The sequence below is a fragment of the Camelus bactrianus genome, chromosome 19 (assembly GCF_048773025.1).
Source record: "Camelus bactrianus isolate YW-2024 breed Bactrian camel chromosome 19, ASM4877302v1, whole genome shotgun sequence".
Lineage (NCBI taxonomy): Eukaryota > Metazoa > Chordata > Mammalia > Artiodactyla > Camelidae > Camelus > Camelus bactrianus.
This window is the reverse complement of record NC_133557.1, coordinates 7464997-7492167: the sequence shown is the minus strand read 5'-3', so window position 1 is coordinate 7492167 and position 27171 is coordinate 7464997. Positions and strand designations below refer to the sequence as shown.

The 27171-nt window shown below is 53.8% G+C and overlaps 1 protein-coding gene across 2 annotated transcripts; it reads left to right on the top strand.

Annotated features, from left to right (window-relative positions):
* The first annotated feature begins 9012 nt into the window (after positions 1-9012).
* HSPA12B (heat shock protein family A (Hsp70) member 12B) lies at positions 9013-27118 on the top strand. 2 transcript variants are annotated; one of them, XM_074346978.1, is made up of 13 exons: positions 9013-9147; positions 13931-13990; positions 15772-15869; positions 17400-17524; positions 19838-20024; positions 20381-20485; positions 20697-20813; positions 22742-22880; positions 23556-23642; positions 24017-24121; positions 24248-24506; positions 24861-24964; positions 25617-27118. In XM_074346978.1, the coding sequence occupies exons 2-13, from the start codon at positions 13948-13950 to the stop codon at positions 26252-26254; spliced, it is 2007 nt and encodes a 668-aa protein (XP_074203079.1). In that variant the 5' UTR covers positions 9013-9147; positions 13931-13947; the 3' UTR covers positions 26255-27118. The 2 variants fall into 2 exon arrangements, with proteins under 2 accessions (XP_074203079.1, XP_074203078.1); XM_074346977.1 differs by having other exon boundaries at positions 22742-22916.
* The last annotated feature ends 53 nt before the right edge of the window (positions 27119-27171 follow it).

Here is a 27171-nt window from a genome sequence, read left to right as displayed (position 1 = left end):
AAGCATGTTGCTCCTGGCAGTCCACTATGAGGAGCCAGGGGAGGATGACAATACTGAGGGTGGAGGAAAGATATACAGTGACCCTGGGTCTTTGATGACATCATTGGATTTCCTGGATCAAGTCTTACCTGAAGCTAAAGGGGTGAGTGCTTCTCACTTTCAATATCCACTGATAAAAATCCCATTGGACTCTAATTATTCTTGCCTCGGTTGTGTGTCCAGCCCTCATCAGTCAGTCACCATCAAGGTAAACAGCCACGTGTTGGGTACAGCTGACCCCTGAAGGTAATGCAATTGGGGGAAAAAACTGAAATCATACAATTGGACAGGAGGGCAGCAGTTCATCAAAAGAAAGGGGAGGGAAATGGAATGCTGGATAAACTCAACAACAGCTCCCACATCTCACTACACGTACAAAGGACCCAGGCCTGGGAAAGCATTATGACAAGCAGACATTGTGGTAACATAATGGAGACAACATCTGTTTCTTTTCTCAGAAAGAAAAGAAAAGGCAATTATAAAACCAGAAACAAAATCTATTCCAGGAACCAAATATGAAGCAAACACATCTGAGGCATCATTTTGAGCAATTAGTGGAGTGTAAGAGGAGAGAATTTGCTGGACCTTAATATTTGAGACAGAAAATATTCTTCCTCAAGCAGCATAGGGTGGAGGAAATGGCATTACATTTCCTTCTCCATAGAGCTATCTCATTACTTGGGTCTGCAGTAAATAGTATAATCATAAAATTGGTTGGTTTTCAGTTTTTGGAACCAACCTAAAGATAAAGAATGGAAAATTTAATTTTAATTACAGAACAGAATATAAGTGTGATAAACTTTGACCATGGAAATGCAAAGATAAAACCAACAGAAATTAGAAGGAGGTGGAGAAGGAAGATGGCAGATGACGTAGAGGGGCTAATTCTTTTTCTATGGTGGCAGGGCTCAAGAAATTCTGTCCAAAGTTGATGAAAGAGGAATTAAGTTTTAAACATAGATTGCTTAGCACTGTGAATAACAAACACCAAAATCAGACTGCAGTACTAGTACAGCTAACACCACTGAGGAAGCATGCATGGGGGATGAGATATAGTGGGGTTTAAATTCTTGCTTTAATGAGAAGGTATCATTAGATGCTCCCTTGATTTACTAAACTGAGAAATTGAGGTAAAGCATATTATTGAAAACGATGATGTTGAAACTATGAAATATCTAAAAATGGGGAAAGTTCTGAGGAGTGGAACTGAACATGGGAAATTTTGCTTTTCAATCTGTCTTATTCTGCACTGGTTGCATTTCTTTACCTACACATACTCCACCATATCAGCAGCCCCTCATCCACCCACTAGGTCTACCTCCTGTGTTTACATGGAGGGTTGAAACTCCCCTCCCACCTCCTTCTGGTTTATTTCCCAGTACTGCAGAGGCTGGAAAACTAAATTTATATTTCCCAGACTCCCTTCCAGCTACCTTAATGTCACCATACCATCCAGCCATAATTAATTTCCCACTTCGTCAAACTGGTCAAATAACAGTCTCTCCCCAAAATCTGGAACCGGACTGAGAGACACTATTTGGCATCTGCTTGCAGTTGAAAGGAAGGGCAAATAAATTCAGGAGCTGCGGAATGTTCACAAGCATGGAGAAGAAAAAATAAACAAAAGGCAATCTGTTAAGAGAATAAAAAGATAAGCACAGACTGGGAGAAAATATTTGCAAAATACACATCAGATACAGGAGTGTATCTAAAATATACAAAGAACTCTTAAAACTCAATAAGAAACCAAACAACTTCATTTAAATATGGGCAAAACATCTGAATAGGTACCTCAACAAAGAAGACACACAGATGGCAAATAAGTATATCAAAGGATGCTCGACATCGTATGTCATTGTGGAACTGGAAATTGAAACAACAGTGAGATACCACTACGCACCTATTACAATGGTGAAAATCCAGAACTCTGACAACACCAAATGCTGACAAGGATGTAGAGCAACAAAAACTCCCACATATTGCTGGTGGGAATGCAAACTGTTACAGCCACTTTGGAATAGAGCTTGGTGGTTTCTTACAAAGCTAAACATAGTCTAACCATATGATCCAGCAATCACACTCCTAGATATTTCCCCAACTGAGTTGAAAATTTGTATCTTCACAAACCCCTGTACACAAATGCTTATAGCAGCTTTATTTATAATTGCCAAAAGACTGCCAAAGCAACCAAGATGGCTTTCAATGGGTGAATGGATAAATCCTCTGTGTTACATACATACAATGGAATAGTATTATTCAACACTAAGAATAAATGAGCTATCAAGCCATGAAAAGACATGGAGGAAGTTTAAATATATGTTACTAAGTGAAAGAAACCAGTCTGAAAAAGCTACCGGCTATCTGATTCCTGCTATCTGACATTCTGAACAAGGCAAAAAGTAAAAAGTTCAGTGGTCGCCAGGTGTTCATTAATTATAACAAAATACACCACACTAATCCAAGATGTTAATAACAGGGGAAACTGTGGGAGGGAGGGGGAAGATGGGAACTTCCTACTTGCTGCCCGCTCAGTATCTTTGTAAATCTAAAACTGTTTTAAAAAATTAAGTCTACTAATTTGTTTAAAAAGGCAATCTGCAAACATAGGGGTGGGGAGTGGAAGGCACAAACTATTGAGTGTCAGATAGGCTCAAAGTATTGTACAACTCGGGGAACATAGCCGATATTTTGCAATAACTGTAAATAGAAAGTAAACTTTAAAAAATTGTATTAAGAGAAGAATTTAGCAGACGTGCAGACAGCAGCAGTGGGAGGAAGGTGGCCAGCTCCCTGCTGCTGCCATGTTTCCAGTTCCTCGTTCCAGGCCCTCGTGGAGCCCGGACGCACTCCTCTGCCCCCGGGGTCTGTCACATACGAGCCCCTGTGTCCTTGACATAAGCGTGTCCTTTGCTTGTGCTTCTCTAATGAGTTTCTGTTACTTGTGTGACACTCCTCCAGCCATCATCCAAATGGACCAGTCTTGAGTGATGTTACGACAGACAGGGTCCAATCTAGCAACCAAAAAGTAATTTCAACACATTTCAAGTTCTGTGTGCTTTCCTGAATCCCACAAAAGGAAATCTCACACTACAACACGTTATAAAACCTCTTTTTTTTTCCTTTTCTGATCCACTTTGCCTCACACACTGTAGCTGCTCTTAAAATTCTCTCTAAAAAAACGCTTCAAAAGAATTTCCTCCAACCCTAGTCCATACACCTCTCGTCTTCCACCAGCCTCCCTTCATACTGACTCTGCATCAATAAAAGCCAAGAAGCGTTCTGCTGACATTGGAAGGGGGTGGATGAAACTGAGCAGAGGGGCCAGAACAGTCTTTCATGGGCAAGAATTGGGCGGGCTGCCTCCTGGGCAGACCTCAGAGTCTCCCTCACGCAGCACACTCTGCCTGGGTGATCTCATCTGCTCTCGTGGCTTCAATTACCCTCTCGATGAGGATGCCTGCCAAATGTCTACAAGCAATTCAAAACTCTCCTCGGAGCTCCAGATCCATATACCCACTGCCTGTCAACATTTCTCCCTGGGGTCAAATCAGATAGGATTACATTCTGCTGTGAGTAACTGAGACTGAAAATACAGGGTCCTAAACAAAAGTTTCTTTCTTTCCCATTTAAAAGTCTGGAAGTACATAACCCTGGGGAGGAGGCAGGCGGCACAGGGCTATTGCTCTAGTGCCAGTGTCCCGGAAGGTCGCTTTCTGCCATCACTAGGGTGTGTCCCTCAACTTTACAGTCCAGCACAGTTAGAGCTCCAGTCATCCCATCAACGTTCTGGGCAGCAGGATGGAGAAAAGCAGGAAGACACCACAACCGCTTCTGCTTTTATCTCATTAGCGAAAACTTGGTCACATGGCCATGACAGAGGCGATTAGGCAGGCTTACTGGCTGATTAACAACAAGGGAAAGAAAGTGTCAGGCTGTTTAAGAAAAACAAACAAAAAAAACAGGTTGTTTCTCTTACCCCGCAGCTGGGTCCTTGGTTCCAAGGACATTGCCATACAAGACATCTTATGTCCACAACTGCTCCATCATTCCCAAGGACACACCCCAGGATTTCTTTCTTTGTTCCCTCTTTCCCCGCCAACATTTCTGTTTTAGGGCTGAGCTCCATGGGAGGAAAGAGCCCATAACAAAACATGACTGGCACCACCGGAATGAAGCTAAAGATGGCAGAACATTTCAGTATAAAACCCCGTGGCCCAGCTGGGGACTGGCGCTGTCCTGACCCGCTACCTGGCTGACGGCACCCTACTAGTGCTTGCTTTCTTTGTTTTTTTTCCTTCTTTCTCTGAGTAATAAAGCAGCTTCCTTTGTCCCTTTGTCCCTCTGCCTCTATTAAAAATTCTTTCTCAGTCGGTGGGCAAGGACTCACACCTCTGAGGGGCTTGCCCACAGATTTGGTGGGCTTTCCAGTTTGGGGATCTCTCTATCCGCTAGCAGCCACACCTAGCAGCAAGAAACCCTGGTAGATCTGTTCTTTATGCTGGGGGCCATGTGCATGGCTGAAAAGAGAAGATTCTATTATGAAGAAAAAGAGAATAGATATTAGGGGAGGGAGCAGCCAGCATTGTCTACACAGCATTCCTACAACCTCCTCCAAATTGACATGGCTGAAATGAAGGATCATCTCTTCTCCAGCAGTTCCCCTTCCCTTAAAGTCTTGGTCCTTTTCAGTACACCCATACCCTAGCAGAGAGGTGATTCTGTGGGGCAGGGGTTGGCAGGGGGAGGGTGTTGTCCAAGCTGAGTGAAGAGGTGAGCAGAGAGAGGGTTGTGCAATGAAGCTGAAGTCCCAGTGGTCTGGAATAGAGACCAAAGATTCCTAACAGAAGATGTCCAAGTGGAGCAAGTGGGGTGGAGGGTTCTGGAGTAAAGAACCGGGGGGTCTGCTGGGGCAGGGCACAAGGGCGTCTGTACTTGAAAGAACCAGGAACACACACGCCCAGCCCCTCATCCAGCTGCTCAGTCTGTTGATTCCATTCTGCCTCCTGCTCACGCACCTTCATGCCTTTGTTTGTACTTTTTCCTCCTTCTGGAATGCCCCCAGCCCCGCTTCTCCACATGGACAATTCTCTCAGTCACCCTTCAGGATGCAGATCAAGGGTCACCACCTCTAAGAAATCTTCCCAACGTTCCTGCTGGGAACCTTAATAGCACCACACTGGAGAAGGGCCTGGAGGTGGAGAAGTGTCAGTGCAGAGTTCTGGGAGATGGGGCTGGTCCGGTGCTTTGAGTGTCATTTGGGGCAGGGTACTGGGGAGGCTCAGCAGGAAGGTGGAAACCCAGGGCTCTCTTTTAATGAAGGAGGAGGTGTCAGCTGTCCATGCAACAGCAGAGGCAGGGCACCACCAGGGCCGAGCTTTGAACTCCCAGCCACAGGCGGGGCCTCCTACACTCCCAACTCCAATGAGGAAAATGATGCAGACAGAAGCTGTGGGCCATCGAGAGGAAGTCCAGCTGGGTGGGGCAGGCAGAGTCATTCCTGGAAGGAAGCTTGCACCTCAGGAATCTGACAGAGGAACACTCTAGAGGCCTCTGTCCCAGGAGCCACCCACTTCCCAATCCCAGGAAGGGGCAGGCAGAGTTGGACAACTATCCAGGAGGGCTGCCTCTGGATGCCCAGGTACCACCCTCCCTTCATTAGCCTCCTGCAACACGTGGCACAGGCAAGAGCACAGACTGTGAGACAGCCCACAGGGTCTGAGTCAGCTGGGTCCTGTTCTCCCCAAGCCTCAGCTTCCTCCTCTGTAGAATGAGGATGGAGAGGCCTTCCCCACCGAGGGTGTCGTGGAGGCGTAAGCGGCAGGTAAGGTACCCGGATGGGCACCAGCATACCCCGAGGTGCAGACAACAGGGTCTGAAAAAAAACCTCTGCCCACCTTCCCTTCCCTCCCCTCCCGAGGCAGGCTGGGGGAAAACCTGCCCCTCCCCTGGTGTATGTGTGTGTATGCATGTGTTTGTCTATCTGGCTGTCTGTCCGCCCCAAGCTCTGGGGTGGAGCAAGCAGTCAAACTTGGGCAGAAGGGTGGGGAGACAGAAGTTCTTTCTGCAGCCCCTCAGCACACATTAGCTTAGGTGGGGGGATGACGTGTCCTAAAGACAAACATCACCATCTGCCCTGAAACTGCCTGCTAGTCTGCATGCCAGGCTCCCAGAAATGGGAGCTCTGCTCCAGTCTTTCAAACCCGAAGAGTTTTCCTAAAAGCCACATCTGGTGGTGACCAGGGCTGGAGGGGCTGCAGACACTGCACCCACAACAGATTCCCAGGGGCCAGTTTCTCCCAAAGGCCCAAGGGAGAAAGGGTCCTGTCTGCCGAGCAGCGCAGGGCTGGGGGCTGGCCCAGGGGGAACAAAGGTTCAGAAGCAGAGAAGGCAAGCTGGGCTTGAAGGGCAGCAGATGGGATGGGAGGTTAGGGCTGGGAAGGGGAGCTTAGAGGTCAGTCAACGGCAGGCCAGGCCTTGGATTTCTTGGCTCTTCTCCCATAGGTGATGGGGAGTCATGGAGAGGGTAGGAGTGGTGGAGCAATGGGACCAGATTTGCACTTTGAAAAGTCTCCTCCAGTTGCACGATAGAGATGAACTGGAGGGGCAGGGCTGGGTGTGAAAGAATCCACAGGAGGGGAAGGTCCTGAATGAAGGCCAGAGAAGGGATGCGTGGCCTGGAGAGAGGCTGCTTCCAAGAGGACATGCTGATCCTTCCTCGCGCCTCCCCCACTTGGTGAGGTCAGTGGGTGGGCCCACAGGGCACTAGCGGGGAGGAGAGGGCGGTGCAAGGGCCAGAGAGGACCACGAAGGGCAGGGGCTCTTTGTCCCTGCCCACCTCACCCTGCATCTTCTGGTGGCAACTGTATCAAACCTCCCAGCGGGTGAGAGGCTGTCCTTCTCCTGTGTCAGACTGGAAGCTACAAACACCCATGGCAGGCTGAGGGGGCCTAGACTGGGGGGAACAGAAGGCTGCCAAGCAGGAAGACACCAGGGGCTGGGACCCCCCCCCCCACGAATCTTCACTCCTGCTCAGAGCTTGCTGCCATGGCCCTCAGAGATGAGCCAATCTGTGGAGCTGGGGAAGTGGGGATGGAGGAACACCTGGGTGGAGGAGAAAGATAAACAAGAGGCAGGTTGTACTTGAGGGGCTAGACCCTTTCCTTCATACACTAATGAGCTAATGAGCAGCCACACTTCAACCCTCCCCAGCTTTGCTCAAACTCTGGAATGACATGAAGGCCTGCCAGCCCCCCACCTGTCACACAGACAAATACAAACATAGAGACACACGTATATAATATACACAGACACACATAGACACATACCAACAGTCACACAGACATCCCAAAAGACACACTCACGTATGGACACAGATAAACATACACACACAGTGTGTATAAACAAAGACACACTCACACAAAGACATAAGCACAGACACATCAATGGATACACACACTCTGACAGCCTCCAGTGGAGGCTGCTGATTGGATATCTTGCTGACTTATTGGCCATGTGCTGACATCCAAAATTGCTCGGTGAAGCACACCCCTCACCCCTAACCTCACTGCAGGCACTCTGGAGCAGTGGCCCTGATAATGACAAAAAGGCTAGGAGAGGTGACACTTTAGCTAGAGCGCCATTTAGATGGGCAGAGAGGACAAGAGAAAGAATTCCAGGGAGGGAAAATGGCCCCTGCCAAGGTTTGGGGTGGGGGGCAACTCTGATGCCCATAGAACTGTGGGGGCCTTCTTTGGGGAGGGGGCTGAGAGGGGGGCAGACAGGAGGCCAGCTTCTCTCAGCACAGAGAGACAGGCTAGAGTCAGCCCTTGGCCCCATCTCACCCACACCCAACCTAAGCCTCTGTGGGGACACATTCACACTGGGCAGAGGGAAAGGGGCCAGGCCCAGCCCTGCCAGAACCAGGACGTGGGCGGGGGGAGCACAGGGCGTTAGCTGCCTTAGAGGGGCCTAGCAACCAGATCTCCACTCTGTAAATCCCCTTTTTGGAGGCCAGGTCCCCAAGTCCCCAAGACAGCATGCATTAGGACAGGAAGAAGCCCTCACAGATAAGGGGCTACGTGCTCCTTGCCAAAGCAGGATGACTTCCCAGTGATCCTTTTGCTAGGAGTGGGGTCCGAAACCGTGAGAACCTTCCCCTCGCTGTTCCAAACTTCAGCAAGGACAGACCTGGGCCCCAGCCTGGGACTCAGAGGCCTGTCCTCACCCTTCATTTGGTCTCTTCTCTCTTCTCTGACCCTTGGAGCCTAAGCCTAGGGATCTCGGAATGGAGGTGGGAGTGGAGGGGTCTGGGTGAATCAGCTGTGAGGGGTCTGGGACAGGGGTCTGTAACGGTTCTGGAGCAGGAGACTAGAGAGATCTGGGGCAGTGGACTGGAGAGATCTGGGGCAGGAGACTGGAGGGATCTGGGCAGGGACTGGAAGGGTCTGGGACAGGAGGCTGGAAGGGTCTGGAGACAGGAGACTGGAAGGGTCTGGGACAGGAGGCTGGAGGGGTCTTGGGACAGGAGACTGGAGGGGTCTGGGGCAGGAGACTAGAGGGGTCTGGGCAGGGCTCTCCCTCCCAGCAGCTGGCTCCGGCAGAAGGCAGACGGGCTGGTCTCGGCTGAGTCCTGAGGTGGGTTTTGGGGAGGGCAGAGGTGCCCTCCTCAGCTGGGTCGCAAGAGGCCTACAGAGCGTCTGAAATTCCTCTCCTCCTCCCTCCACCTCGCCTCCACAGCCTTCTCCCCTCACCACCCCCGGAGTTGCTGGGAAGCGGGGGGGGGGGGGGGGCGCAGGAGGGGCGCAGGGAGGGGCGGTGGACTCGAGCCGGGCCGGGCCCCTCGGCTGAGGCCCGCGCAGCAGGCCCCGCCCCGGCCTCGCACATCTGGGCTGGAGCGCGGGCCCACCCGGCGGCGGCGGCGCGGCCATCCGGCGTGGGGGAGGGGGAGGGGACGGGGAGGGGACGGGGGCGTCGCGGGGCGGAGAGCCGGGGCGAGGGCCGGGCGCACGTCGAGGGCTGCGGCCGCCGCGGCAGGGCAAGGCCACCGCACCGGCTGCGGGCCCAGCATCCAGGCGGCTGGACGGAGGTCGAGCTGTCGGGAGGGCGGAGGTGAGTCCTGGGCGGGCGGGGGAGCTGCTGGGCTCTCAGAGAGGAGAAAGGCGCCAAGGTCTGCCGTCCCGTCGCGGGCTGGCGGCTGAGAGACCCCACCACCGACTTCCTGACCCTGGGGGTCAAGACTGGGGACGGATCTCTCCAACAGGGCTGCCGGTTCGGGAAGGCAGCTGGGGCCGCGACCGTGGGCTGCTATCCGGGCTTTGGTACCCCACCCATGCCCTGCGGAGGGTGGGGGCCTGGAGGGAAGGAAAGGGGCCTGGAGAGACTTCAGTGTCTGGGCGTCTGGCATGGGGCAGGGGCTGCTCCAGGGAGCCAATCTGTGGAGGACACGGTGCTTAGGCCAGAGGTGGAGACCCCGTAGTTGAGTGTGTGTATTTGAGGGGCGCCTGCAGGGGGAGTTCCCACTGCCCGTGGTCCAGAAAGTTCAGGAGTCGTTGGGTGGCCCGGGTGCCAGACTGTGGGCTGGCCTCATGAACAGAGACCTCTGGTTTCTCTCTCTGAGGCCAGCTTGGGGATCCAGGTGGGGTGGGGTCTGGGCTCCCTGTGGCCTTGCAGTGGAGCCAGGCTGTAAAGCTTACTTGTGTAGGGGAGAGTCTGGGAGGGAGGGAGCTCTGAAATATGGACTTCCTGTGAACCCAAAGGCAGCTGTGGATCCCCAGAAGGTGAAAGAGGTGGTGAGGGACAGTGGGCAGAGGGTAGGAGGGGCTTCAGGCCCTAGGCTGTGTGGGAGAGAGGTTGTTTGTTAATTGGCTGCTCCCGTGATGAGGACCCATGGGGGTGGGCAGGATGTATGGAAAGAAAAGTTAAATACAGGCAGGGCCCTCAGGAGGCCCCAGTCCAGAAGGCAGACTCCATATCCCTCAGGCTCCCACTGGCCCCTCTCCTTGAGGGCTCCTCTCCAGATAGAGACTGGGGCAGCCCTCTGAGTGCCACTTCTGATCTGTCCCTTGGGCCCTGGTTGGCTCAATCTGTGGCTTGGGAGAAATACCTGTGGCCTCTCTTTGCTTGCTGACCAAGTGCTCTTCCATTAAAGAACTGGCAGGATGCTGAGCAGAGAACAGTGGATGGGAGAGGCAGGGTCCGAGTGAAAGGAGGCCTGAAGGGGTATGGAGGTGAGCTGTAAAGATGGGGTGGGCTCTTTGTCCTCCTGGGCAGAGGACAGGTGTGTGTGGAGCTTTGAAATCCAGCAACATCACATGCTTCCCATGCTCTGGGGGACATACCCAGCCTCATCACCCCAATCAGAGGAAGAGATCATTGGAGATTTGTCTCCATCAGGCAAAAAGTCTTAGGCTTTTGTGAGTCTAGGGGACACTCCAGGATGGGAGTCTCCCTACTCAGTTTTGAGTCTCTACTCAGCCACACCCTGTCCTGGTCCCCAGTCATGCCTGTTGGGTAGAAGTCAGGGTCAGGGATCAGAGTAAAACTGAAGATTAGAAGTCAATATGAAACCAAGGGCTAGGGGTCAGTCCACGGGCAGGGTTAAGGGTCTGTCTGTGGGTATGGTCAGGGTCAGGCTGGGGCCAGAATTTAGCCTCCTCTTGTAGCCAGGAAATGAAGCTACTCTCTGTGTAAATCAAATTGCCCCACCCAATTATTCTCAAACCCATAAGCATCACCACTGAAATTACTGAGTCCCTGGGGCAGGGATCTAATTCCCCCATTTCCAGCTGTAGATTCTGCCCAGATGCAGCTTTTAGGATATATGGTTGTCCTGAGCACCACAATCAGCACACCATATAGTGGGTGTGTATGCGCAGTGCGGGATGGCCCCGAAGGCAGAGGGGGCATGTGTGCACGCTTGTGTGGCTGCCACCCCCTCTACCTCCACCTCGCAAAGCATCAGCAGGATCCTCCTTCTTTAACACTGATTGATTCAGGGCCTCCCTCCCTCTGTAAAGAACTCAGAATGACTAGAGTAAAAGCCTCAATAAGACCAAAACCTTCTAACAAGGGAACATTCAGTATCCACATCATGGAGGGAAAGAACACTGTTCACATCTGTCCAACTCCCTGCTTTAATCAACAACCTTCCTCCCTTACTTGGACTCGATCCTCACAAGGCCCTTGCATGATCCATTTCACAGGAAAGGGCACTGAGGCACAGAGAGGCAAGATAATGCACACCAGCCAGATGTCATAATAGGCTCTTGTCAGCCCCGAGACCCCAGTGTAGGGGTGTTCAGTGTATCACACACTCAGAGATGGGACTAGCTGGATCAGCTTCCCAGAGCTGGGGAGATTATAGACACGTGGTTGGACATGGAATCCGTTTAGAGTGACGACTCCTGAAGCCTTTTTTCCTGGTGGTTCTAGATGGTTTCTGCTTCAAATGCAATAGCTTTGGTTTGGAAAATCCATTCATTCATTCAACAAAGTGTTTCCCCGGTGCTTAGTGCAGAACCTGGGAGAAGGAAAGTTCAGTAAGTTTTTGCTGAAGAATTGAAACAATGTGCAAAAAGGACTGCCAACTTCTCCCTCCTGGCCTTGATCCAGTAGTGTGCTGGTAAATGTTTTACAGTCAACTCTCCAAGAGGGAGAAAAACCTGATCTGCAGTGTTTGCCAGTTTCAGTGGAGTAATCACCATGGCTGATTTCAAGCTATCGATGTGATGTCAGTGAATGCAGATGCACAGAATCAGCTCTTGCGAGCTGGTGGGAACCACGTCCAGAATGACACTCCACCACCGTGAGCTGGACTCCTGTCCCTGGCTTTCAAGGCCCAGACCCACCCCCATCATTTGCTTTCTCTTTTCTCAGCATCACCCAGCTGCTCTGCAAACGCCCATGACCTACCCCTATGTTTCCCCTGATTCTGATTCCTGGACATCCCCCTGTGCACCTCTGATGATAGCAGGACTGCGTGTATCTGGAAATCTCCATGGTGCTGGCCATGCGGGAATATCCTGGACATGCCTCGGTGTCTGTCCATGACGGGGCTGGGTTGTGGGAACTCTGTGGGAGCAAGGGTGTGTACTTGTGTGTGTATGGGTGTGACAGTGCCCAGCTCTGTGTCTGCCTGTGTTCTGGTAGCAAAACTTCCTGATCCGGCTATTGCTACAGAGAGGGAATGGGCTCTGGGCCACCACCACCCTTGTTTAGCCCCCAGCTGAGACTGGACCAGGAAGCACTTCTCAAACATTAGGGTGCTCCCTACCACCTGGGAACTTGTTATAAAGCAAGTGCTAACTCAGTGGGCCCAGGACAGAGCCCCAGAGCCTGCATTTCTAACAAGCTCCCAGGGGATCCAGTGCTGCTGTTGTGATACCGCACTTGGAGTAACAAAGCTGTCAATGACCTGAGGACAGTGCCTCTAGTTTGGCCCCCAGAACGTCACAGACACAAGCTCAAGGTCCTCCCATCTTCAAAAAGGAAATAAAAACCTGTCCTCCCGTCCTCGAGCTCTATGTTCCTGCAGGTGCTGCGCCATCAGCTCCTGCTCTCAGCCAAGCTTCCCCGCAGTGCCAGCTCCGTTCTCTCACCCCCGTTCCCTCCTCGCCCAGGCTTACTTGACTCCCACTCCATCTCCATCATGTCACCGAAATGCCATGAGCCATTAAAACAGGTGTTTCCAGTCTTATCTAAAATCTCTGAAGGCATCTGCCTTCATAGCTTTCTGTTATCAAGATCTTCCTGAAGCCATAGCAGGCATCTCGGTCTTCCTGGCCAGCCCCCTTCCTCCAGTCAACGTTTATTCACAGCGTCTCCTCCCTTCCCTTCCCCTATTCTACTCTCTGCCAAGCCTCCTGTGACAATGACTTCCAAACACACATCTCCACCTCAGATTTCTCCCTGACCTCTGGATCATACGTCATCGAACTCCTTGGTCTGTTCTCTCAACAGTTTCAAAACTGTACCCAGAACACTGCCCCTTTCCCCCGCCAGCCTGCCCTGCCCCGGGATTCTCCATCTCACCATCCATCTCCTAGCTTGGACCAGACAATGTCACCCTTCTTCTTCCTAGCCTCCCATGTCCAATCTAGCCATCCTCCATCAGCCTTGTTGATTTTAACCTCTAACTTAAATGTCTGCACATCTGACTCAAGACACACAGCCCCCACCATCATCTGTTGCCTGGAGCACTGACTGGGCTCCTGCTTCCATGTGGTCCTGCTGCAGTCCACACTTCCCTTGCAGCCAGAGGATGCAAATTTAGTCATGCCCCTGCCTCCATTCTGCCACTTGAAACCTTTCAAGATTTGCTATTGCCGTTTATGTAAAACCAGACCTAAAATTGGGTCCACCAGGCTCTGCCTGCAGGGTCAGCCCAGCCCAGCCCTTCTCTCCAGCCTTGCCACTCTCCCCTTTCTGCCTCACTTACATTCTTCACAGTATCATTCGTAGTCTCAGATCCTGTCTCTGATTATGAATGTATCCCCACCAGGCTGTGGGCCCCCAGGACAGGGACAGTATCTCTCTGGGTCACCAATGTCCTCCATCACATGGCAGAGAGTGGGCACCCAAAAACATTTAGAAGCATCCTGATTCCAACAAAGCAACTGTCAAAAAGACATTTTTGAGGCAAGCTGGGACTGTGGGACCGAGCATTGGATGAAATTAGGGAACTACTGTTGATTTTATTAGACATAATAATAGTGTTGTGGCAATGTTTTTTAAAAAGTCTCTGTAAGAGATATAGTAAAGAATTTATAGGTCAAGCAACATGATGTCTGGGATGTGCTTCAAAGGACTCCAGCTGAAAGTAAATAAATAAGCATTCAGTGAGGTAACAAAGGAACAAATAAATGCCATTCTACTTCTCTGTTCCTGTTTACAGCCACAGCGCCTGCAGAGATGCTGGCGGTCCCGGAGATCAGCCTGCAGGGGCTGCACATCGGTAAGACCTGCCCCCTCACCTCTGCCTGGCCCACCCCACCCCCATCTCCCACTCAGACCCACCCCGAATCTGTCAACACGTGCCCCTCCCAGCAGAGGCTCCCCAGAGCCATTCTGTGAGACGGTGTATCCAGGAGGGTCGGTGCACACAGGACCGTGTATGTGAGAGTGTGTGTGCATCTGTGTGCCTGAATGGCAGGCCTGTTCATGGGGCCTTTGTCTGCAAGTGTGTGTATGCGGGGCAGGTCTCTGTGCACCGAACTGTATGCATGTGCATGTGTTTTGTGCAGGGTCTGTGTGTAGTATGTCGGCCTGTCTCTCTGTGTGAAGGTCTCTGGGCACAGGATTTTGTGTGAGAGTGTGTATGTCTACTCAGAATTCTGTGTGTGTATGTGCGCTCCTGCCTGTGGCCTGGCCTGGGAGCAGGCTCTGGGTTCTGTGCAGGGGTAGGAGGCCAGGAGGCAGGAGGCACACGCCTCAGGAAGTCCACTCACAAAGAACTGGCGGGCTGGGCCTTCCTTCCTGCCTCCCTTCCCAGGCTCAAGCGACAGCAACTTTGCCCCTCCAGCTGGAGCTGGTGACAGGGCCCAAGCCTGCACTTGTCGCCTGAGGAAAGGGAGTTCTGGAACTGTGACCATCATGTCCCTGCCCCTCCAGCACCTCAAGACAGACACCAGCCCTGTCCAGGCACTTCCTAGTGTCCCTGACATGCTTAGCCCCTTACATATGTTCCCAGGGTACCCCAAGGCCAGAGAGGGCCTGGACCTGTCAGGGCCACTCGTCTGTGACTGTGGGAGTGCAGGCCTTGGCCCTGGCTCAGCCTAAAGCCAGATAGATCTGTTTGATTTGCTGATATGTCTTCATGCCAGACCCCATCGGTCTTTCTGGCCGGCCTCCCCGTCCCCATACATGAATCTCAGAGCTACCTCAGTGCCCCTCACAGGGGCCTTAGCGAAGCCCAGAATGTGGTGATAAGCCACCAGCCCACACCAGGAGGATGTCCGGCCAGGCAGCCCCTCCTGCCCCCTTAGCGCCTGAGCCTCCAAGCCAGGCTTTGGGCTGCCTTCCAGGGGCTGAGCTGCTTCTTCCCACCAAAGATCCAGCTCAGGCCTGGGCCAGTGAGAGGGTCTCAGTGGGGCCTCCTGCCCCCAAATATATGTGTGTTGGCTCCAGGTATATGTGTGTTGTGAGAGAGCAGAGGCTTGGAATCTGATTTCCTAGTCTGTGGACACCTCTCGGCTCAGGGCTGGGCTGGGGGAGATGCTGTCCCCACCGTTGATCCTCACCAGTCAACCTGCTAGGCCTGTCGCTGGTCCTTGTTGGGGGGAGGGGAGGGGAGGCAACTCCATCAGGTCCTGATTAGAGCCATGTGGCTGAACTTTACAGGGAAGAGGAGCAGGCCCACCTCCCACTCAGTTAGGCCTGTAGTTCTCCCACCTTTTCTGGTTTTCCTGGACTCAGTCTCCCCTGCCCCCACAATACTTCTCTGTCTCCCCACTTCGCTGTGTCTGAGGGGCTCTGGGAGAGACAGTGAGTCCTTAGGTGAAGCATGAGTCACCCCTCAGGAATAGGTTGCCTCTAACGGATACCAGGCCCTGAGCTAGGGCACCGCCAACCCCTCCTCGGTCTTGGCCTTTCTACCCTCCCTCCCTCGTCCCCCTTCCCCGGCAGAGCTTCCCTTACCTTGGCCCAGCAATGACTGATGGAGAGCCTCCCAGGCCTGGGGCCGGGCCACCAGCCCCTTACCCTGACGGTGCCAGAGTGACTCCCCTCTCTTTGCAGGCTCCAGCCCAGAGCGGTCTCTGGTGCCCAGCCCACCCGGCTCCCCAAGGACCCAGGAAAGCTGTGGCATTGCCCCACTCACACCCTCACAGTCTCCAGTAAGCCTAGAGCAGGGATGGGGGTGGTAGGTGGCCTGGGGGGTGGAGGGGGGTCACGCCGGTGTCCGTCACTGGGGCTGGGCTGGCAGTGCCACCCTGCCTCCTGCCCCTTCTCACTCCACTCATGTTCTCCCCAGAAGGGTTAGCCTTAGGTGGCCTTGGACCACAGGAGTAACAGTTCTACCGAGGTGAGCCAGCTCCAGGGTGACGTTCAGGGACCATTGCCTCCCTCTGGCCTGCCTGGGCCAAGTATACTTCTGAGCAAGTAACTTTCCTAGGTCCTCAGAGCACTGGACCTCCCCTCCTGTCAACCACAGCCCCACCTTAATACCAAGTATACATAGAGAAGACCGTCCTTTGCCTAAAGTCGCACGTCTACTAATGACAGACAAAGTAAGAGTTCAGCCAGCTCTGTCTAGCCTTTGGTTATTTCAGTAGTGAGATCGCAGGTAATATTTTTTTCTCCTTTTTTTAAAAGAAAATATTTCCTCCGTATTTTGTAAATCTTAAGTGGTAATATTGCTTTTATAGTTAAGTAGTAAATGTTATGAAAGTAGAGATAAAACATTTTTACATAATCTGAAGAAGAGGGAAAGAAGAGATTTTTTTCCTATTAATGAGAAACATGTCGCTGTTTCTCTTCTCCGTCCTGGACTGTTTGCTGTGATTGCACCTGCTGTGTTTTGCTGAAATGGCCTGAAAACAGAAGGAAACAATATGTTCTTCAAGCCTGAAAATATCTACTTCAATTTATAGCTTTATTAATGCCTGTGTGATCAGATTATGCAAAAAATTAGTGTATATTATTATCTAAACTTCTTCAAGCACTAATTCTTAATAAAAATATAGAACAATTTGAAAAATACAAGGTATATCTAGGGAAGAGGAGATGCATTGCTAAAAAATAGTTTGGCAACTGCTAGCTTGAAGCATCCAGGACATAACCACCCCCTGCAAGCTCCCTGGGTCTCCCCACCTGGGATGAAGTCACCGTAGTGATCCAGCCTGGGGACCCCCTTGTTCTCAGGGAGCCCAGGCCTGGCCTGGGAGAAGGCAGGGCCCACTCCTCGGCATGTGGATGGGGCCTCTCTTCTCTGCTACAGAGCTGGACAGAGTCTGGCTGTGTCACTGTGGCCGCAAAGAGCAAGAGGGTCAAATAGACACGGGTCCGTGTGTTGTGAAGCTGCTCCGAGCAGCAAAATTGCTCCCAGCTGGGCCCAGGCTGTGAAATGTTGTGAGATGAGGGTGGGGCCAAGGCAGTACAGGCAGAAAGTGGCCTGAGAATTGGAAGTAGGGAAGGAGGAGCTTGAGCCCAAAACTTCATGGGGCTACCTGAGAGGCCTTGGGCTTTCTGAGCAGTTAGCATCTCCAGGGCTCAGCCTGGAGATTAGGAGGGGAAGGGGAGCAGGCAGGCGGGCGGGGGGTGGGGCTGGGCAGGGCCGGTCTGGACCACAAACAGGAGGGGAGGAGCTCCCACATGCAGCCAGCCTGGCTCTCTGGCTGCTCCTTGACTTGCTCTTGCACTTGCAGAAGCCCGAGGCCCGAGCCCCGCAGCAGGCCCCCTTCTCCGTGGTGGTGGCCATCGACTTCGGCACCACATCCAGTGGCTATGCCTTCAGCTTTGCCAGTGACCCTGAAGCCATCCACATGATGAGGTGAGGGTGGCTGGGCTGGGAGATTGGTGGGGAGGTCCTAGACCCTGGGAGAAGCCTGGTCCCAGAAATACTGTCACCGTGTAGACATGAGGTCTCCTCAGAGCTCCTTCCACTCCTAGTCTGGGCTCCCCACTGGGGCAAAAGGTTGGAGGATGGGGCCCAGGCGTGGGGCCCCAATAGGTGTAGCTCTCTGACCCCTGCAGGAAATGTTGACCTTTGTTTTTAAATTTTTTATTGAGATATAATGAACATTCAGTAAAACACACAAATCTTTTTCTGAGCTTGTCACAAACGCACACACGCACGCATACATGCACAAATATGTGTTTTTAAAATAAAAGTGGGATATCATACAATTTGCTTTATTTTAAATTTTCAACACTATTTTGTAGATGTTTCACATCAATACATAGACAGCCACCATTTTCTTTTGACGGTTGCATAGTATTCCACAGTACAGATGTGTCATAATTTATCCATTCTTCTATGGATAGTTTTGAAGGAATTTTTCCCTCTAATTTTTCACTATTACAAAAAGTGCTGCAATGAATATCCTTCCTTGAAAACTTGTGGTGGAATTTCTATGTGGTAGATTCCTAGAGGCAGGTTCCTTGGTCTAGCATCTCAAATGAAATACAAGGAAATGAAGGATCAGAGAGTTAACTGAGTTGACAAGTCACACAGTTGTTATGAAAGACGTGTTTGAAAAATCCCTTCTGATGGAGTTTGTTGAGTTTTGTTTGAATGAAACATTTGTTTGACACTCCCCTTCAGGCCTCAAGACCCTGATCCTTTGAATGTATCTTAATGGGGCTGCAGCCAGTAGGAGGAAGACCCCAAAGCTCCCAACCCAGACTGGGATGGGGGCTCATGGGGCTTCACTAGGGCCTGGGAGGCTGGATGGAAGGGCGGATGGAGAGACAGGCAAAGGGTCACTGCCCCAACGACATAAGGAACTTGACCTGCATGAGCATGGATTGTCCTTCCCCTTTCTCTGCTCCCTCCACATCCAAGAGAGGCCACAAAGGCTCTGGGCACTTAGATCTCTCTTGGAGCTGCAGGGCATCCCAGCTTGTCAGCACACATAGCTGAGGCTATGGTGGGTGCCGTGCTGGGACTGAAGAAACATGAAGAGACACTGTGAAGGGAACAGTCACAGGAAGTAACTGGGGGACATCCTGGCCTCCTCCCAAACCCTTCCCACCCCCACTAACCACCAAGCCTCATCATTTATATTTCCCTAATATCTCTGTAATACCCATCCACTTCTCTCCACCGCAACTGCCCCTAAGTTCAGTCCCACACTCTCTCAGATGATTGCAATATCCTCCTCCCTGGATTTCCTTCTCCATCCTCCCTCCCCTCTAGTCTGTTGCTATATGGGGACCAGTGACCTTCGTAAAGGCAGATGTGATCATGCCTCTTCGCTCCCCTACTGAAAACCCAAGAGAGAATTCTAATATGGCATTTGATACTCCTGCTTAATTGACCTTAACGATCTTGTATTTTCTCTTGCTGCATATTGAGCCAGTTTACAGCTAATTCTCCCTGCTCTTTCATAGCTCCAAGCTTTTGCACATTCTGTTCCTTCCGCCTGGATTCTCAGTTCTTTCCCCAAAAAAACTGCAGTGGTGAGCTTGGCCTGACTCTGATGCCTAAGAGTCAGGGCATCAAAGAAGGCAGAGGAAGGGGAGGAAGGATTTGCCAGGCCAATGACCTGGGCAGGGAGCTCTGGGTGGAGGTTCAGATGATGGCGGGGGAAGTTTGGTATCTTAGGGTTTAGGGGCCCACTGGAGGTGCAGTCACCTGGGGTGTAGCTGCTGAGGTGGGTCAGATAGGAGTGATCATGAATGCCTTGAAAGAAATTGGCTGGGGAAGATGGCCTAGAGGAGGGCAAACTAGCTACCTGGGAGTAGATCTCTGCCAGGGTCCTGGAGAGACACATCCATCACGCCAGACCAGGCAGGTGGATGATGGCTTGCTGCCACTTGTTAAGACGACAGGGAAGTATGGTCAAATGGTGTACCTCATGGTAGGGAGCAGGAGCTGAGAATGTCAGATGGGACCCATGGCCCCAGGGATAGAGAAGATCCCATGAGCAACATTTGTAGCAATTTAAGTGGATGCCAAGCACCATATTCACAAGAACCCTAAGAGGTAGGTACTATTATTCCCATTTTACATATGGAAAGACTGAGGCTTGGGGAAGCCAAGTGGCATTCCCATGGTCACACAGCTGGTCCCAGAGCCAGCACCCAACTCCCTGAAGGGAGGTTTACTGCTGACCACACTGACAGCCCTGTGCCTCCACAGGAAATGGGAGGGTGGGGACCCAGGTGTGGCCCACCAGAAGACCCCCACCTGCCTGCTGCTGACCCCGGAGGGTGCCTTTCACAGCTTTGGCTATACAGCCCGTGATTATTACCACGATCTGGACCCTGAGGAGGCTCGGGACTGGCTCTACTTCGAGAAGTTCAAGATGAAGATCCACAGTGCTACTGTGAGTCACATGGTGGCTCAGGGCCCAGCTCCACCAGGGAGGCAAGGCTAGGAGGGGGAGCAGGAGGAAGTCTCATGAAAGGTGGGCAAAGCTGAAAGGTGAGGAGTGGCCTGGTGGAGGAGTAGCTAGGGGGGCGGAGTTTAGATGTAAGGGATGAAGGCATGACCAAGGGGTGAAGATAAGGTAGGAGGAACAGGGCTGAAGAGAGGGGCAGGGGACAGAACTAATGTGAGATCAGAGCCAGAGCAGGACAGTGCCAAAGAGGGGAAGCACCCGGAAATGGGGTGATTATAAGATGTCATCAGGAAATGGAGGCAGAGCTATGGCCTCCTGCAGTCGTCCCGTGTCCCTACCAGGATCTCACCTTGAAGACCCAGCTAGAAGCGGTGAATGGAAAGAAAATGCCTGCCCTGGAGGTGTTTGCCCATGCCCTGCGTTTCTTCAAGGAACATGCTCTTCAGGTGTGCTGCCTACTGGGGCAGACGAGCCCCAGGTCCAACATTTCCCTGCTGCCTATCCGATGGGTAGCCACTGGCAGAGGTCAATGGTCATCCCCTCCAATCCCCTGCCTTCCTATTGGTGGAGCCTCCATCAGCCCTACAGGTGTTGGGGAGGTGGGGGTTAGGGGTTAAGGATTCTTCCAAGTCCCCTCACTGCCCCCTTTTGCTCCAGGAGCTGAGGGAGCAGTGCCCGTCACTTCCAGAGAAGGATGCTGTGCGCTGGGTGTTGACGGTGCCCGCTATCTGGAAACAGCCGGCCAAGCAGTTCATGCGGGAGGCAGCCTACCTGGTGAGGATGTGCAGGTGGAGCAGTGGACGTTGCTCGGGAGGGTCCCGGCATGGCCCCATTTCCTCATTCACCACAGTCATTGTGTAAAGACTGCTGGCCTTCCCCTGCTGGGCATTTTAGAGGGTTGTTGCCACCAAGACAGGGCACCATAAACACGAAAAGCCTGCAGGAACAGAGAGCAGAGGGACAAGAGGCACAGCCCAGGCCAGCTTAACCAGGGTCTTCAGTCAGGTTTCCTAGAGGCAGAGCCCAAGATGGGGCTTCTTGTGCCTGCGGTCTGTTGAAGAAGGACTCTCAGGGGAAAGGGGAGTGAGGAAAGCAGGAGAAAGCTGAGCAGGCATGTGTCTCACTTGGAGTCTAGCCTCAGTCTGAGCCCCTGAAGAGCTCTGGAGGAGAATGTACCCTGGTGTTGGCCACGGTGGGGCAGGGAGGTGGCTTTTGCTCCATCCATATCAGTCTGTCATTGGTTACTGGGGGAGTGGGGGGGAACCTCTCCAAGTGAGGCGGTTCTCATTTAGCTGAGGGCAGTTCTCCAGAGAAGGGACAGCTGTGAGCCGATAGCAGCTAACACTCACAGTAGCTGGGCAGGACACCAAGAACATCCACTTCAGCCAGTATCAGTATTTTCTGGAACCCCACCCCCACCATAGTCCCAACTACTGCAAGTTCTTGAACAGGGGGAAAAGGACTATGAAACTCTGAAGGGAGGTGATTTTGGCCAATGTTTGCTGGTCTTCCTACCATAAGAGATGCCCAAAGCTCTGGAGAAAGGGGGGCCACAGCTCAGACACCCTCTTTCCAGTGGAGATAGGGAGGTGGGAGAGGGGCTCATTGCTTGATCCTGCTCCTGCCCCTGGGGCCTTGGGGGACACCCTAGGACCTCCAAAAGAGATCTCAGGAATTCCAGTGCACCCTCCCTGGAGGATACCAGGGCCCCTAACCCCTACAGACACACCTGTGGACCGGGCATGCCCCAGGTGCCAGGTCTGTAGGTGCCTCCACTTGTTTCTGGAAGGAGCTAACCCCGAGGCCAGTGGGCATCCTCTCTGCAGAGACCAGGATTAAAGCAAGGCTGTACCCAGCCAGAACAAACACCCTCACCCCAGTGCCCCACTGCTGGTGTACCCACCCTGCTTCCTCCTATACTGCTTGCTGCCTGTCAGGTCAGGAAGGGCTGGCCCTGGGCAAGAAGTCTCTATACTCACCCATCCCCATCTCCCACCTGGTCAGAATCTGAGGACTCCCACAAAACCATAAAGTACTTCCTGTGGGGATCTTCTGCCCCAATGCAGGAAGTTAACAGATCTCAAGTATTTTTCTCTCCCCTCAAACTGGCCTGACTTGGTGCCTGAAATTTCACTGTTAAAGTTTCTTTCTTCTATATCAGAATCCCTGGGAACAAAGTTCTCCTGAGAGTGGGGAGGCCTGGGGCCACTAACACCAGCCTGGTGAAGAAGGAGGGTTCAGTGAGCCAAAGGGGAAGCCCCCCCATCTCCTCTGATTGATGGTCTGGCTGTTACACCCCCACCAACACACTGTGCTGGAGTCTCCACTAACCCCTCAGCCAGTGCTCAGCTGGCCAGCCCAGCACCTCTGAAGAGGACCTCGCTGCAGCCCAGGACCGCCTTGGGCAGCCCGGGGGCAGATCCCAGGTTCTAGGTTTTCATTCTGTCTGGAGTCTCTTCCTGCTGGGCAACCCCATGGCATCCTTGGCCATGGCCATGCCCTTCCCCAGCCTGGTCACAGGGTGGCTGTGGGATAGCTCCAAATTTATGCAGCATGGAGAGGCCTGAGAGGCCTAGTATGGGTGGGGTACAATGGGGAGGAGGTGGGAGCCCCACAAGCCCCGGTTGCCTGCCCTGAGGTGCCATTTCAGTGTGACGCTTGGCCCATGGTGCTCCCCGACCCTGCCCACCACCCACCCCCAGGCCGGACTGGTGTCGAGAGAGGAAGCGGAGCAACTCCTCATTGCCCTGGAGCCTGAGGCTGCCTCTGTCTACTGCCGCAAGCTGCGTCTGCACCAGCTCCTGGACCTGAGTAGCCAGGCCCCGGGCGGTGGGCGCCTGGGTGAGCGCCGCTCCATTGATTCCAGCTTCCGGCAGGGTGAGCCGCCCCCAAGGGCACTGCCCAGTGGTGGCCTTGGAGGCAGTCCCTGGAGATTTCACCTTGCCCTATTGGGACTCTCCGAGTCTGGGGTGGGGGTAACAGTCTACTCTAGGGGGAGGTGCTTGGGTAATGACAAAGGGTACTGTGAGCTGAAGGTGGAGGTCTTCAGGAGCTTTCCCTTAAACAGTCACTGAATCAGTTGCCCCTCTCCTCCCACATCAGCTGCCCTCCCCCCATCAGCCCCAAGCTCCTGCTGCCAGACCAGGCGCTGAGACAGCTATGGTCAACCTTGGTCATCCTCCCAGAAGCCATCTCCCATGACAAGGAGAGGTCTTAAGACCTGCCCCTCCAGCTCCTCCAGACCTTCCTAATTCTGATTTTGCTGTGGCCTGCGCCCTCCAGTGTTAAGGGAGGGCTGTACTTGCCGCAGCTGTTGGTTACAGCACCTGAGATTACCCCATTCGACTTCTTTGGACCCTTTGGAGTTCAGCTTTGCCCTCTCAGTTAGGAATGGAGCAGGAGTTTTAGGAGTACTGGCTGCTCCAGATGTTCATGGAGGGCGTTGGCAGGGGGACAGGGGTTGATGGCGGTGGGTGAGGCACTTCCTTCTAACCTCGCTGTCCCCCCAACACCCAGCCCGAGAGCAGCTTCGAAGGTCCCGCCACAGCCGCACATTCCTGGTGGAGTCGGGAGTTGGAGAGCTGTGGGCAGAGATGCAAGCAGGTGCGGGGAGGGGAGGTGGAGGGATATTCCCTGGGCTCTGTTGGACACTGTACGCCTGGGTGAGGGGGAGGGAACATTCCAGAAGTCAGCTCCAGTCCCGAGAAACCCTGCCCCTTCCAACTCCATCATTTGTACCTAATCTGGTAGTTCCCTCACAGTCACCTGCACCCCCCCACACCCACGCAATCCTCTGGGGATTCTCAGTGGATAAAATTACAGAACCCTGGAACCATTTCCCCCCACACCTTGTGCCCCTACATCACTCCCCATGGCCCTGCAGATACGGCTGGGGGCCTGGGGCAGGGCTGAAGGCTGGGTGGGTCTGGAGGGGGTGCAGAGGTGAGCGTGGAAGGTGCTCACTCTCCCTGCCGCAGGAGACCGCTATGTGGTGGCAGACTGTGGGGGAGGCACGGTGGACCTGACCGTGCACCAGCTGGAGCAGCCCCATGGTACCCTCAAGGAGCTCTACAAGGCATCTGGTGAGTAGCCAGGCAGCGCCCTTGGTACCCAGCGCGCCCTTGGTACCCAGCGCGCCCTGGCCCCGCCACCGCCCCCTGGCGGCGGAGTTGGCACTGACGCCCCTTTCATCCCCTGCCCCACCCCAGGCGGCCCCTGTGGCGCGGTGGGCGTGGACCTGGCCTTTGAGCAGCTGCTGGGCCGCATTTTCGGCGAGGACTTCATCGTCACCTTCAAAAGGCAACGCCCAGCAGCATGGGTGGATCTGACTATAGCTTTTGAGGCTCGCAAAAGAACGGCAGGCCCACACCGTGCGGCAGCACTGAACATCTCACTGCCCTTCTCCTTTATTGACTTCTACCGCAAGCAGCGAGGCCAAAACGTGGAGACTGCCCTGCGCAGGAGCAGGTGGGCCGCGGGACCACCCCTACAGGGGAAGGTGTGGGCCCCAGGGGACAGTAGGGTGTCTTCCTGATGTGCCCCCACGCACACATGCCAGCCCTGGTGGAGGCAGGGGGAGGGTCATGAGTACATCGGCAGCCCAAACTGGCACAAGAGAATCTTGAGCCCCGCGGGAAAGGCCGACATCTATCTCCCCTGGGACCAATGCCTGGAACTGGAGCAGACCTGCATCTAAAGCCCCTGAGAGAGGTTGGCGTAACACATAATGTGCAGTCAGTGCCCGAGTACATTGGCCTGGAACAGGGTTAGAACCTGGGACCCTGACCCTGATCCTGACCCTGTTTCCTTCACCACCTACAGCGTGAATTCCGTTAAGTGGTCCTCACAGGGGATGCTCCGGATGTCTTCTGAGGCCATGAACGAGCTCTTTCAGCCTACAGTCAGCGGGATCATCCAGCACATAGGTGAGCGCCTGAGCTTAGGTCCTCCATTCACCTCAATATACACACCCAGATGCAGGAATAATTCTATTAGTGCCTGGAATCCTCCCCATATCCATACACTGGAAGGAGACCCAGAGTCATCTGGAACACGTGGAGGATGCAGTACGGTAGGGAATAAGCTAGGAGAGAGGGTCTGTAATCTTGCCAAGCTAAAGAACCTCTGATGCCTCAGTTTCCCTAAGTGGGGTGATAGTATTAGGTTCCCCAAACTGTCATCACAGGGATTTAAACGAGCTGAAGTATCTACAGAGTGAGTGCAATGTCTTGCATGCAGTAAGCTTTTAATATGTGTACATGCAGATCCTTATCTCAAACTTCCACTCTGTGATGGGAAAGCAGGGAAGAGTGCTGGGGAAGCAGAGCCCTTGAGGATTCCCAGGGGCCCTCAGGAAAGTGCTGTTTTTTCATCAGAACCAGGCTACTGTTTTATAGTGAAATGGCTAGTTTCTAGTTGCCCGGAGAGACAGAGGGGAGGTGCCAGTGGCCGTGTAGTGGTGGCCTCAGCGGCTCAACGGCTCTGGCTCTTAACGCACCTTCTCTCCCCGCCACTCTCTTTCTGCCCCCCCCCCCCGCCCTCCTTCTCTTTACCCCCATCTCCACCCCTGTCCCGCAGAGGCGGTGCTGGCTCGCCCCGAGGTGCAGGGCGTGAAGCTGCTGTTCCTGGTGGGCGGCTTCGCCGAGTCCGCGGTGCTGCAGCACGCGGTGCAGGCAGCGCTGGGCGCCCGCGGCCTGCGCGTGGTGGTTCCGCACGACGTGGGCCTCACCATCCTCAAGGGCGCGGTGCTCTTCGGGCAGGCGCCGGGCGTGGTGCGGGTGCGCCGCTCGCCTCTCACCTACGGCGTGGGCGTGCTCAACCGCTTTGTGGCTGGGCGCCACCCGCCCGACAAGCTGCTGGTCCGCGACGGCCGCCGCTGGTGCACCGATGTCTTCGAGCGCTTCGTGGCCGCTGAGCAGTCGGTGGCCCTGGGCGAGGAGGTGCGGCGCAGCTACTGCCCCGCGCGCCCGGGCCAGCGGCGCGTGCTCATCAACCTGTACTGCTGCGCCGCCGACGACGCGCTCTTCATCACCGACCCGGGCGTTCGCAAGTGCGGCGCGCTCAGTCTGGAGCTCGAGCCCGCCGAGGACACACCCCCGGGTCGCCGCGAGATCCGCGCCGCCATGCAGTTTGGCGACACTGAGATTAAGGTCACTGCCGTCGACGTCAGCACCAATCGCTCAGTGCGCGCCGCCATCGACTTCCTTTCCAACTGAGGGCGCAAGGGCACAGTGCCAGCCCCTCTTGGCCCAGCCGCGCCCTCTTTCGTGCCAGAGCACTAGGGAGCCGGCTGGGGAGGACGAACCCGCCCCGTTCCCCGCAGTCCTGCCCCTGGAGATGAGGTCGCAGGAGGATGGAGGGGACACATCCGGAAACTCTGGCTTTGGGGATTGGGCCCTGGTCCGCTGACTGGAAGGCTGAAGGACCCAAGACTTAGAAGAGGTGTGTAAGGTGGCGTGCCCACAGGGAGCACGTGATCCTGAAAGCAGAATGCACCAGAAGACTGGAGCCCTCTTCAGAACTGGGGGACGGGCTGGGAGTGGGGCGGGGGTTTGGGGGTTGGAGGCAGCTAGGAGAAGCTGAGCAAGGCAGCTGCAGGTGGGGCAGCAGGATGAAGAGGTTGTGCAGGGCTAGGCCTGAAGGCAGAGTGCACCGACTGACGGGCTAAGCCTACAGAGGGAGCCGGGTAGGAAAAGGACTGGAGCTGCCACGAGGGACAGGGGTGGTAGGACCTCCCTGGGTGTGGTGCTGACCACCCAAGTGTGAATGCTAATTGTAGAAAGGGCGGTAGCAAGCTAGTGAGAAGAGTACAGGGAGAAGGCACTTATGAGGGGATATGGGGGCATATGTTGGGGTGGGGCTTTCCTTTCTATCTGAAAAGGCCCCAAGAGCAGCCTGTGAATGATCCGCTTGCACCCTATCCAGCCACACCAGGTGAAGAGGGTAGGGAGGAGAGGGAGCACTGAGGGCTGGTCCCAGCTCTGCCATCAACTCAGTGTACCTGCCCAACCATGACATGCAACAGCCCTACCTGCCCGAGAACCCTAATGTGACAATAAAGCATTTATGCTCCAGGTGAAGCCATGGCTTCCTGGTACCTCACAAAAGCGGTACTTCAAATAGTGGACCAGTG